The sequence below is a fragment of the Oryzias latipes genome, chromosome 12, assembly GCF_053564925.1.
Source record: "Oryzias latipes strain Hd-rR chromosome 12, Olatipes_Hd-rR_3.1".
NCBI lineage: Eukaryota > Metazoa > Chordata > Actinopteri > Beloniformes > Adrianichthyidae > Oryzias > Oryzias latipes.
This window is the reverse complement of record NC_136248.1, coordinates 29348938-29362090: the sequence shown is the minus strand read 5'-3', so window position 1 is coordinate 29362090 and position 13153 is coordinate 29348938. Positions and strand designations below refer to the sequence as shown.

Here is a 13153-nt window from a genome sequence, read left to right as displayed (position 1 = left end):
ACAAGAGGCGGGGGTAGAGGGGCCGGGAGCAAAGGAGGAGGCCACTTTTTGTGAGAAAACATTATACAAGAGAGGCCGAGAAGACCTCACACTACCTTAGCAGCTGGCGAGGATGAGGCAGGAGACTGGAGATGTGACTGTGGACTCTCTTCGCCCAATTACAGCCACCCACCTGCTCCTCTTCCCCGCCTCGGCTGCATGCCTCGTACTTGGCGGCCGGCCTCAGTCCCCCCTCCCCGCCCGCATGCTGCCCCTCCTGCTATCTGATTATTCTGCTGCTGCTAATCAATATTCAGAGGCTCTCGGCATGGAGGCCCTTCAGCAGCAGCTGCTTCGAGTCGAGTCTGCTCGGTCTCTGGAATAAGCTGTGCGGGAGGCAAACACAGCTGGAGGTAGGAGAGACTTTCATTGATGCTGCCGCAACAGTTTATTATAAACAGCTAAAAAGTTCTGCTGATGCTGATCAATAATTTAAAAAATTGGATCTTAGGGCTGCACAATGTGAGAAAACTCGCGATTTGCAATATTAGTGATCACTATTGTGATGACAGTATAACTTGCAGTACTTGAACAAATAGCTACTTTAGAGGCCCCTCCTGCTTTAAGTGCAGCAGGTTTATCCTCCAGTTCTGTCTGGACCGTTATAATCGTCACGTCTCGCCGCTTCATCGGCCAAACGCTGCACGGACAAGTGTACAGAAGTGTAACATTGTCTGTATATTAAAACTGGACTGAGCGAGCGCGACATCACCCATAGAAAAATGCCTAACTTCCAGCTTCAGCGAATGGAAGCCAATTCGGTCGCACCTCTTTCCACGCTATGGAGGCCGCCATGTTAGAGCCAGACAACAGAGATTGGTCAGAGTCGGTCTGAGTCAACGTTTCTACGGCAACTACTGTTGTCAACCAGGAGTGGGCTTGTTCAAAATCCACACCACATCCAGGGAGCTCCACCTACTTTAATTGAGGCATCTGATTGGTCAGTTTATAACTTGAATAACTGTTGATAAAGAAAAAATATTGTGAAAATAAATGAGGATTAAAAGAAGATGTTATTTCTCTATAGAAGTCTATGAGAAGGAGGTACTTCCTGTTTGGAAGGCCAGTGAGGAGGGATCACTCAGTCCAGTTCTCTTAATACAGTCAATAAAAGGAAAAAGCTTTTTATTTTTATTTTTTCCTCTCAGCCTGGTGGAAGTAGCTCCTCTTTCCTAGATGCTTTTTTCATGTCTGGCCCTTGCGAGAAGCGTGCAGGCTAACCTGACTCCGAACAACGGAAGCACAAGAAACCAGAATGCTGGGGAAATAAAGTCTTGTTTTTCTCAAAAATTTATCTTCTAGATCAACAAATTCAAATTAATCGCTAAAATCGATTTGTCAAATACACACAAACTGAACCAACAAAAGCCTCTGAATGACATCAGTCCCTACAGTCAACCATAGAAGAGGAAATCCCACACATAGTCATTCACCGCATGTTGTGTCACAGTAAGGAAGTATTTCTCTTACCTCGATGTTCTTACTCGCAACGTTCTTCACAACAGCTGGAAACAACTCGGATGCATTTTTCCCTTTAGAGATGAGCTAAAATGAAATTTTAAAACAAAAAGACAGAGCAGATATTGGCAATTTCAGATTTAATCTGGTTTTATAACACAAATCCTAAAGGAGCTGTTAGAAATAATGCACTGCGAAAACAGGCCCCCTAGAAATAAGTGAAACATTCTTTTTTTTTTAAAAGGGGGGGGGGTTAAGAAAAATCACTGAAAATTCGCATTCTAAGGAAAAAAAATCTAAGACATATTTTCTTAAAGATTGTGTTGCTGTTGAAAATCAGTTTTTGCAGTGTTTAATGAAATGTTTAGAAGACAAATCACAAACTGTTTTAGGGATTAAGAGTTCAGGGACTTCTAATGTAGAAAAAATGTTGTCTCCATGCATTCCAGGACATTCCAGGGCTCCAGTGCATTTGTTCCATCAGTTTCCTCCCATGATGCACTCACCCCAACAACCCTCTTCATGGCCTCCAGTTTGAGGGACTCCTTGTTGCTCTCCAGCATCTCTTTCAGGTCTTCATTCCTGAGGACAGACAAACACTTCTGGTTTTAACCGGTTGGACAACATTCTCATCAGTTTTGACCGTTCTCTGGACGGTACAATGAACAATGACTGCAACGGGGAGTTCCTGCCCAACAGCTTCACCATCTCCTCTGTTAAGGCATTACATCGCGCTCGTTCTTCAGGAGACACTGAATGCCTTCAACAGCAGCTTATGGCTTTGCTCAAGAGCACGGAATGACATTTTTATGACACAGACAACTTCATCCAGACCTATATTTGTTTGAGGCATAACATTTCTCAGTTATGTTATCACAGTTTTTCATTCAAATGACAGGTGACCATCACATCTCCAGGTGTACGGTGGCCTTAGTGGCCGTGTTCCAACCCCCTCGTTTCTCCGAGGCCCACCAGGGGTGGGGGAACTTTTTGACTAAAGGGTTCTAAAATTTGACAGGAGCAGATGCGTGGCGCTTTTAGGTAATCCACCTGACGGGCATGTCCAAAGTCCGGCCCGGGGGCCAAATGCGGCCCTCGTTCAAATTTCTACCGGCCCACAGTCTCCTGTCATAAGATCTATAATATGCGGGCCCCTCCGGCACTTTCTTCTGGCTAAATTACGCTCCACACTATTGTAAACCTGGGGCGACTTGACATTCAGAGCCTTAAGGGCCAAACTGATTCATTTGATTCTATGATCGAAAGCAGTGGTTTGTGCTTCTGAATAAGTTAACTATTTGTGTTATTTAGCTTTTTACGTGATTTAAATTCAGAACATTGAGCACTTAATAGTGACTAATGCTTACCACTTCATATGAACCCAGATTTAATGTTGACAAAAGGCTTTAATAACCAGACTCTCTCTTTATTCTATTTCCTGTTTTCAAATATGAAAGTAATTTTGGTAAAAATGTATTTAAAGACATTTCTGTTCTATGTGGGGAAATAAAAAGTATCTCAAAGTATCCCAAAGTATCCCGAATCTGGCTGTCTTTAGAAAAAAGTTTTCCAAGGGGTGTCCAAACAAAAAAACATTGAATCTGGACAAAAACATGGTGTAATTTTGATTGAAAATTATTAGCTATGTTAAAAAACATAGCTAATAATTTTGATTGAAAATTATTAGCTATGTTAAAAAACATAGCTAATAGCCCCCCCCCACACACACACAGACACAATTTGTGGCTTTTGTTCACATTTTAGTCTCAAATGCACCAATGGGTTGATGTCCCTCAAAGAAAAATGCAAACTTAGAGAAATGCTGCGTTCGTGTGGCATTGGAATTTACATTTCGGACTCAAAAAACACACGTGAACGTCAGAAATACAACAAATCTGCCAACACTACATGATGCAGCACAACTTCCTGCAGATAAAACAAAAGGTAAATATATTTGTACTCCACCATCTATGGGGAATTGCAGGGAAAATAAAACATTAATAAGGATTATCAGCATAATTTAATAAATTAAATAGTATAACGGGCCGCAGGTTGCCCATCCATGGAATTGACTCTGTAGAGTCCTAAACAGCAGCCATGGCGAAGATGCAGAATAAGTGGCTTCATATACAGGTGTGATTTAAAAAGTTTTAGTCACAGCTGCCCTTATGGTTAGACTGAGACCGTCTGCGAGCCAAAAATGGGCAAAACTGGAGGAGGCGGACAAAGAGCGCGCACTTATTGCGTGAACAGCACTAACAGGCGACTTGTGCAGCGCACAAGTTTGGTGGGGGTCAAACAAACGGCCGATTTCCCCCATAGCAGCTCTTATGGGGTATATAAATGTTCTCTATGACCCGTTACCGCAGCACACCCCTTAGAAACAAAATGCACACGAACATTTTTGCTCTACAGCCTTACCGATCGGTCTACGACCTTGACATTTCACCTGTGTGGCATCATTTTTCGCTCACTCTCAGCCCATTTCCACCCCAAGGGCAGTTCTGTCTAAGCCAAAAGGCACCAGGGAAACAGTAACACACCAGAATCATCAATATCGTGGTTCATTTATCAGAAAACGATTCTGGCAGAGAAGCTTGCATAGATGTTAGTACTCGTACATTCAGGAAAATACTGCAATACCCGGCTTTGTGCGTCTCCTTTGGTTTGCCGTTGGTGTGTGTGAGGGCCTGCTCTTCCTGACTGAGCTCAGGCTTCAGAGTGAGCTGTAAGCTCTCGGCAGAAGCCAGCATTGTCCTGACGGCTCCAGCCGCCTCAGACCGTAAAGAAGGGAAGCCGCGGTCCATACCAGCCGCCGTCCCCGCAGCGACTCTCCTGCAAGAGCTGGCTGGAAGTCCACGGATGGAAAGCTCAGCTCGTCTTCCCCCAGCGCTTTCTCGAATCAATCACAGCTGCTCAAAACTGGGAACTAAGGACAAAAACTGCACAGGCTGCACTGTGATTTGTGTCATTCACTTCCTCCCTTCCTCTTCTGCCAAAAAAAAAAAAAAAAAAAAGTCACAAGATACCCTGTCAACTCACAAACAGCAAGTCATCCTGATCCCCGAGGGCAACACCTCCTTCTCTCAGCTGGACTACGCTCATTCAGATGTTCCTCCTGCTCTGGAGATCCGGCTTCCTTACCTGCGTCCCTCCCTTCCTCCCTCCCTGCCTGGACATGTGACTGTGGTCACTTCCCTCCAGGGGAAAAAGGAGGCCCTTATCTCCTCCGGTGGGTAAACATGGAGCCACTTTTCATCACCACCTCTGCGCAATCACTAAGCGCATACCAAGCCTGGTTTGGCTGAAGAGGCGGGCAGGACAGGCCTCCATCAGGAGATAAAAGGTAGTGGGAATAATGTAAGGAAACAGGAGCAGAAAAACCTGCCTCCTTCCACTTCCTCTGGAGGGTTTGTTTGACCCCCACACCAACCCTCACTGACTCACAGGTCGATTTCCACGGCACAGGTTTCTCCTTCCCGCTCTGTGAGGAGACGTGTCTTCTGGGGGAAAGTTTATCCAGTTTTTAATGCCGTCCAGTTCTCGTGACCCTACAGTCTACTCACTGTGCAATTCGTCACATTCTTGATGTGAAAGAGGGAATTCAGACACATTCTTCTAACAATCTGACTCAAAGAAAGAACAACTGTGTAACGAGTGGAAAAAATAAGATTATTGCAGCTTATGCATCGGTGTGAGTTTGTCGATAAACTATAAAAACCCTCGAAAATCAATTAAAGTCCAACTCGGATCATCCTTTGATCTATTTTCAAAGCATTCTCAGTGGTTTTCATGAGAATGATTATGCCGCATTTAGACAAAATCAACAAACACTTGTGTCACTGGGACGTAGTTTCTGCAGGGCAGCAGAGCTCATCACGGGACTACTGGTTTAAACGCTCTACCAATAGCTCACAACCCCTCACACACCCATCCTAACATAAGCGCTGCAACAAAAATGGCGTGCAATATCGGGGCCATCCAGCTGTCCAGATTCCGGCTCAGACGAGGAAAACGAAGAAGTGCACGGATCTACGCAGCTACAAGTGGATGCATCGGAATGGAGCAGAGAGCTCGCTGCACTAACTTCTACGTCACACTTAGAATCTTTTTACAGCATTTTTTTTGTCTTCTACTGATTCACATAGATTTAAATATAGAAATTTCTCATTTCATTTTAATTTTCTTTGTATGTGTCCTCTATCATCAGATATTTGCCACAAAAATATGTGAAAAAAAACGCTGAAAATATCATTTTCATCAGAGCAAGTCTTTAAAGGGTCTATATCCTGAAAAATCTACTTTTTGAGTATTTCAGTGTATTATAATGTTAAATGCTCACAAAAAACAACCCCAAAGCGACATTTTGATTCGTTCACGTATTTTCTGAGTTTTTCGCTCCAAAACCTGCTCTCCAAGCAGTGGGGAATCGTGGGTGTAAAGTTCCTCACCATGACTGAGGAGGCTGTGAGCAGAAGTGACTTCCATGCTGTTTGGCTGTTTGTGCTTGTGGTCAAATAATTAGGCTGTAATGCTGGAAAGGAGAATATGGAATCTGTGTTTGCTTCTTCCTCTCTGAGACTGTTGGAGACGTGCAGAACGGACACTACAAATGTTTAAACGTGGGCGCATGCGGCTTGTATGTGTGTATAAATTAGCTTAAAACGTAAAGGATGCGGCTTGTAATCCGGTGCGCTCTATAGTCCGGAATTTATGTTGTATTTATGAATATATAATATATATAGATGTAGTTTACTTTGAAAGGTTTAAGAAAAGCTTTATAAAGGCCCATTGAAGCAAATGATGCACAATTACAAGAGCTGCTCATTGGAGGGCAGTATTACCCAAAATAAGAAGATACCATAAAAAGAAGCAAAGAAGAAAACATGAGATGATTAAAACCAATAAGTGACTGAACTTTCTCATCCAAACACTTTAAAAACATTTTCCTGACCTTTGCTTGATCTGATCTGTGATAACTTTATTTGTTGTTAATTTTTATAAAAACAATCATAACATAGACAAACTGAAAAAACCTCAACATTTTCCTTGTTAAGAATAATTTCTTTAAACAAAACCCAATTCCAAAATGGAGTAAAAGCAGACATTGGCTTTTAGAGACTCGTAATACCGCCCTTTGCCAAAACTTCACCCAACAAATGTCAGAAAGAAAGAAAAAAGATTTTTGTCAATATTTGTCATCTCATTGTAGGCCATCTTCGTTTAAAGTATGAGCAAACTGAGAAGAAATTTGATGGACTTTCTAGACTTAATTCTGATCTTTATTTGCCTTTTTTTTCCTATGAAAACCCATCAAGAACATCCACACAAAGGTTATAACACATACAAACATACATCCAAGAGAACAAATCTCCACAATAAGAAATTAAAATTCCTGATAACAAAAACAAAAAAAGAGATTATTGAGGCAAAAAGAGCTTTTATTGTAGAGTTTTCTGCTGTGACTTTTCAGTGCAGGAAACTGCATTTCTGACATGAGCTTCAACAGTCTTCTGCTAACAGACGAGAGCTTTTTCTTCCCTTAGCTTAAAAAAATCAAAGTGAAAAAAACAACTATGACCCCGACCCCCTGACCAGTCATGTGAGACAGTTTAAAGGTCTATTTTCAAACAACTTGAAACTCTGCCAAACAAAAGACCAATGTTAGAAAGGTTTCAAACCAGCAACTGTGGAGAAGTTTAAAGAGGCTGAGGTGAATTTCAAAGTAAACGTATTTCCTGCTGAACAGTGAGATAACAGCAGGATTAGAATCAGAATCATAGCAGGAACAGTGCCTTTTCTGGCAGCTAATCATCAAAATATGAATTGAAGGACGAAAGAAGTCTTAACTGGTGATTTGTCGCCACCTAGTGGCATCTTCCTGAAGTGAAAATTAAAGATTTAAAAGGATCAACTGAGGCTTCAGTTTTTACAATTAGATCAACAATAAACACAATTTCACACTTAAAAATGTAACATGTGATGTTTTAATATTAAATTCTAAGGAAAAACCTCCGTTTCTTTCTTTTTCAAATGCTGAACTTTTTTTGGACATTTTCAAAGCTATGATTTTAAAAACAAAAAGATACATTTACAGAAAAATAAAAACTAATGCTCCAAAGTCTTGCATCCCTGAAAGCACAGCACTCCATCACATTAAGATGCAACCAAATAAAAGAATTTGTAAACAGCGCACATGGACTCAAAAGCCAGTTTTTCTAACGGGTCAAAAGTTTCTTAGTTTTTTATTTTGCTTTAGTACGTCTGATGGCAAATGTCTGCTGGAAGTGTGTAGCAGTGAAGAATCTAGCACTTCCGTGTTGAATCTGTGCAGGTTCAGTTCACAGATGCAGCACGGAGCTTCTAAAAACTGGAAAAAGGAGACACTAATTTGATATCACATAAATATTCCAGAGAAATTCAATTACATCCTAAACTCTGGTCACAAGAACAGAACGTTAGACTAACAGTTTCGTTCAAATGTTTCCAACTTTTCATGAAACCGTCTCACAGTCTTCTTGCACTTTCTGAATCACAATTTTAAAAAATCCACAGATATATTTCTGTGTAACTCCTTAAGAGTTGCACTCCAATCATCTTTTAAACTATTTTTAAAGTGTCCCCAGTGGTCTTTTAATTAAGAGATTATGCCGTTTTGGGTCAAATTTCTTTCATTAGAAAGTTGTGGCTGTTGGGACGGGGCATTTCCGCCACCTTCTCCTCTGAGAGCTCTCTGTTTACATTCTCTCCCACTAGTTTACAGCCCCTCAAACCCCAATCTAAAATTAGCGAAGCAACAAAACATGGTGAGCAATAGAGGAGCAATCCCGACGTACAGTTTTGAACCAGATGTCAACTCGGACGAGGAAAACAAACCACCCAGCGTATTTTTTTTACATAACAAGTAAAATCTTTCTCAAACTGATATTTTTCGTGTGCTCCTGATTCACCTTGATTTAAATAATTTTAAATCAATATTGATATTATATATTAAATAATATTTATACCGAAGGATTCTTGATTCTTTTTTTTATTCCGTCTGATAGAAGTTATGAACCGGATAATGATAAATCATGTAATTAAGTGATTATATAAATTCGCTTCCTTCCACTCCCTTTCAAGCAATATTATAACTGACGACTGTAATGTTTTTTTGTGTATTATTCTTATTTGATTGCTTGAAATAAACCATTTCAAATCAAATCAAAATAAAGACACTCAGAAATGCTTTTCTAAGCATTATTTTCTTTATACATGTCCTCCATCATCAGAAATTTGCAATAAAATATGTTCAAAAAAATAAATAAACACAATTTTCATTGGAAATACTATGGCCAATTAGTTCCAGAACCAGAGTTAAGGTGAACTTCCAAACCTGCAGAACAAAGAGGACCATCCCTGAAGCCCATCTCAGTGCAGACCAAACAACCCCGCGTGAAAACGCACAATGTCCAAACACACACACAACATTTTCACAGGAATCGAGGAAGACTTACAACAACTGCCCGATCACTGAGAAGATTTGTCCAGAACACATTAAAAATGGCAGCAACAACCAAGAATTTCAAAACTTCTTCTCTAAGAGTTCTGGTAAATCGCCTGTCCATCCTGGGGGAAGATCCCTCCTTCATGTGGGCACCCCTGAGGTTTCTTCGTTTTTTCCGGAATCCGGTTTTTGGGGAGTTTTTCCTTACCGCGAAGGGGGGTCTAACGGCAGGGATGCCAGTATAGCATAGTCAGTTTGTTAGTTCATTTTAGTATTTTCCTATTGAACTCTTTTTATTCGTGATCCTTTTAAGTTCATGTTTTACTTCGAAGTCCATTGAGACGACTGTTGTTGTGATTTTGGGCTATAAAATATAATTGAATTGAATTGAATTGAAAACAAACGTTATAGTTTTGGTCATTTTGTTATTAACAAAACATGTTTTTTTAACCTTAAGTGTGAGTTCAGAACATAAACAGCCTGCAGACGGATGATCAGGCGTAACAACAGTAAAGGCTCAATCTACTGCAACACAACAAATCAACAGACAAACTAAACATATGATCAACTACCAGAAAAGTCAACGCTTTCCACCCAAAAACAGCTAAAAGTAGCAAGAATGACAGCAGGTAAAAACAAGAGGCAGAGCCTTATTTGAGATGTAAACAGATGGGAGAGAGTTCAAGTTTACCAAACAGCCTCAGTTTTCAGACTCATTAGACAAAAGAAAGGTTGATGAGGACGGAGCGCACGGTCAGATGATGAAGAAGCAACATCTATATGAAGAAGAAAAAAAAACTTCAAATGGCTTTTTTTATTAAAATGTTTGAAGTCAGAGAAACAAGTGAATTGATCGTGAATATGCCAACGATAAAGAACTTCATTTAAAAAATAAATCAAAATAAAGGACAAGTTAAAAGCCTGGCTCTTAGAGCGACCTTGTGACCTCTAAAAGGCCGTCTGTGTTCGTTAAGGTCCTCATTCATAAAAACTGGACTTTGAGTCCAGTTTCTCAACTTCAAGACAGTTTTCTTCTAACAATCATCTGCAAAACTAGCACAAAGCTGCAGCAGGTGAGAGTAGGAGACTCACCTTTCTCAGGCTGCAGACCGGTTTAAGGTTAGAAAATATATTCAGGCACCAGTCCGAAAGGGGTCAAAGATGGCGCTGAATACTTTTTACCTTCTGGATTCTGAAAAAACCTAAGTAAAGTACTACTGCAAAAAATGTACTTAAAAAAAATCTGAAATCATTTGTAGTTTTTTTTTTTTTTTTTTTTGCAAATGATAAAGTTGTTTCTGATTTGTAAAAATTCAATAAAAGCAACATTACAGTTTTGTATTTTTCCATAGAATGCCACTATAACACGGAGAATTCAACCCAGGCTCAGATTATCTTTCGGAGCAAAACAGAAGGAAAACCTGATGGAGTCTGCAAAAGACCTGCGACTGGGACGGAGATTCAATTCAGGATTCAATTCCCAGGGGGAATGAACAAGCAGGCAATTGAATTGGTGAGCAGTTAACACCACCTTGGGCAAGACCCTTTACGAGACCCTTAACACTACTGCCTACCAGCATGAATGTGCATGAATGTGCATGAATGCTCCCGGTGATGGTCAGAGGGACCGTAGGCGCAAACTGGCAGCCACGCCTCTACCTTCATACCAAGTATGAATGAAGAGTGAATGAATAATGGCCACATTGTAAGCTTGGAGCGTCTGTAAAAGCCAGGTGTTAAGGCCCGTACACACCGGGACGAATATTCGCCAGCCGTTATTCGCCAGCGTTTTTCGACACGTCTTTTGTGTTCACACCCAGGCGATTTTCGCTGACGATGAGCCGAGCGAACATGCAATTTCATTCCCTGACGTTAGATGTAAAACACAAATACCCCTGTACACAAGGTGGCGCTGCGCAACTTTACGCTTCTTAAAGTCGCTTTTTACTCAGAAGAAGAGAGCAAGTATTTACGCGCTTGTCAGAATCATACAAAGAAAACATGAATATTTCCAGCACCAGTAGCTCCAGTTCCAGCGTTGAAGAAATTATTGTTCTGTTGAATGATGAAAGACGCCGGAAAAGACGGCGATTTTGGGTACATCCCATAGTTACGAGAAGAGAAGAACATGGGGAGTTTTATCGACTGGTACAGGAGCTGAAAATGTAACATGAGCGTTTTCGGGGATATTTTAGAATGTCCGTCAGTGAGTGCATCTTCTTCGTCTTATTTCTTCCCGGCAGTGTAGACGCTACTTGGCGTATATCTTCTTCGCCGTGACGTATGTGTGCTCCGCAAGACAGTTTGATGTTTGAGCGCCCCCAAGTTATGTTTTACTATAACTTCAGAAGCTCCAGACACGTGTGCAAAAGCGCCATTCTCATTGGTCGTATAGTTTTTGACGCGGCGAGTCAAACCAAAAAAACGAACCCGAGGCGATTTTTTAAAAAAATGACGCTTTTACGCGTGGCGTTTTTTCACGCCGGTGTGCACACTCACATTGGTGCCCTTTGTTTAGTCACGAGGCGTTAAACGTCGGCGAATATCGCGCGCGAAATTCATCCCGGTGTGAACGAGCCTTTAGATAGCCGAGTTAAAGTCCAGACGTGGATGAAAGAACTGAAAACTGCTGTTCACAAATGCTCTCCATCCAACATCAGTGAGCTCCAGCTGCTTTGCAAGGAGGAATGGGCAAAAATGTCAGTGTGATATTTACTGATAGAGACAAACTCCTACAAAGTTAACTTAAGGTGGCTGAATAATTTATTTGCTAAAAAAGTTGAAAAACATCCAATAAATTTCGTTCCACTTCTTGATTGTGTCCCACTTCTTGTTGATTCAAAAAAATTAGTTGTATATCTTTATGTTTGCAGCCTGAAATGTGGCAAAAGGTTAAAAAGTTCAAGGGGGTTGAATTCTTTGGTATGGCGCTGTAACTTTAGCTATCAAAAAACTACAGACTGATTTCCATACAAACAACTCTTTATCAGTGGGACCTCGTCACACCAACTCCCCAGGCTTTAACTGGCTTTCCCAGAACAGAATAGAAAGATTTTCTACTCAAACAGGACCTCAGATCGATCGATCAATCAATACATAAATGTTTACTTTTAAAATGTTTGTGGATTTTTGTGGCTTAACCAAAACCTTTAGAGTCAGACTGATGAAGATTTAATGAAGCTAGAAACTTTTCCAGATAAAAAAAAACAAACATTAGGATCAGGTCACATAGCTGACATCAAGATGCACATTTTCCCAAACTCTTTCCTCCTAAAAAGTCAAACTCCAGAAATATGTTCACTCGTTGTGGAAAAGTTACAAAGATGACAACAAAAACAGGCATCTATGTCTGTATTTTCTACCATCAAAGGAAAAAATGAATAAAGGTTGATAAAACACATGCGGAAATTAACAAACATCAGCTCGTTGGACAAAACCAACAACCACAAAACACCAATAATAAGTAAGTGAAAAGCAGATAAAAAGCAACCAAACGTGTCTTAACTTTGGGGAGGGGAGTCAAACATTTCATGTTCACAAAATGTTTTGTTTTATTTTAAAACTGTTCACACAGTGAATAAGACAGTTAATTTAAAAAAACAGCTGTTATGCAGCAAGACAGAAGAGGACAAGTGTGCTCAGGGGGTGTAATTTGTTGAAGCACCCTTGCATATAGAAGTGTGTAAAGAAATATTTCTCAAACAAATATAAATAATTTGCAAAATCATACTTCCTGCTGCAAAGTTTAAGAACAGAACCACTGATGGTTAAATGAAAAACTAAAACTTTTTGAACAATAAAAGCCCTGTGGACTGATTAGATGGAGTGTGTGTCTCACTACATCCTGGATACAAACAGCTGGTGGTAGTGTGATGGTGTGGGCTCCGTTTGCTAAAGGAGCTTGCTGTGGGACGTGAAACCGTACATCCATGAAAATATTCAAGACAACCAAAGTCGTCAAGATGAAGCACATCTGGGTTTGATTTAAAAGAAGAACCAAATCCACATCTAAGGGTCTGAAAAGTCCAGCCCTGAAAGGGATTGAGATGTTGAGGCAGGACCTTCCAGAAGCACTGAGTAACCGGACCAAAGTTCCTAAGAGACCAGAAAAACTCAGAAGCAGTTGGAAAAAATAAAAATATGTATTTTTTTTATTCTTATTTGTGTATT

The 13153-nt window shown here is 40.5% G+C and overlaps 1 protein-coding gene across 4 annotated transcripts in view; it reads right to left on the bottom strand.

The window, feature by feature from the left end:
- Positions 1–13153, bottom strand: part of ap3b1a (adaptor related protein complex 3 subunit beta 1a) — an 82789-nt gene that overhangs the window by 69028 nt on the left and 608 nt on the right. For 2 of the 4 annotated variants that reach the window (XM_011481459.4, XM_078956031.1), the window contains exons 2-3: positions 2004–2079; positions 1510–1584 (exon numbers count right to left, since the gene is read on the bottom strand). In XM_011481459.4, coding sequence (XP_011479761.1) covers positions 1510–1584; positions 2004–2079 — 151 coding nt within the window. Of the gene's footprint in view, positions 1–1509; positions 1585–2003; positions 2080–4140; positions 4673–13153 lie in introns of those variants that run through there. The other 2 variants (XM_011481458.4, XM_078956030.1) reach the window with 2 other exon arrangements.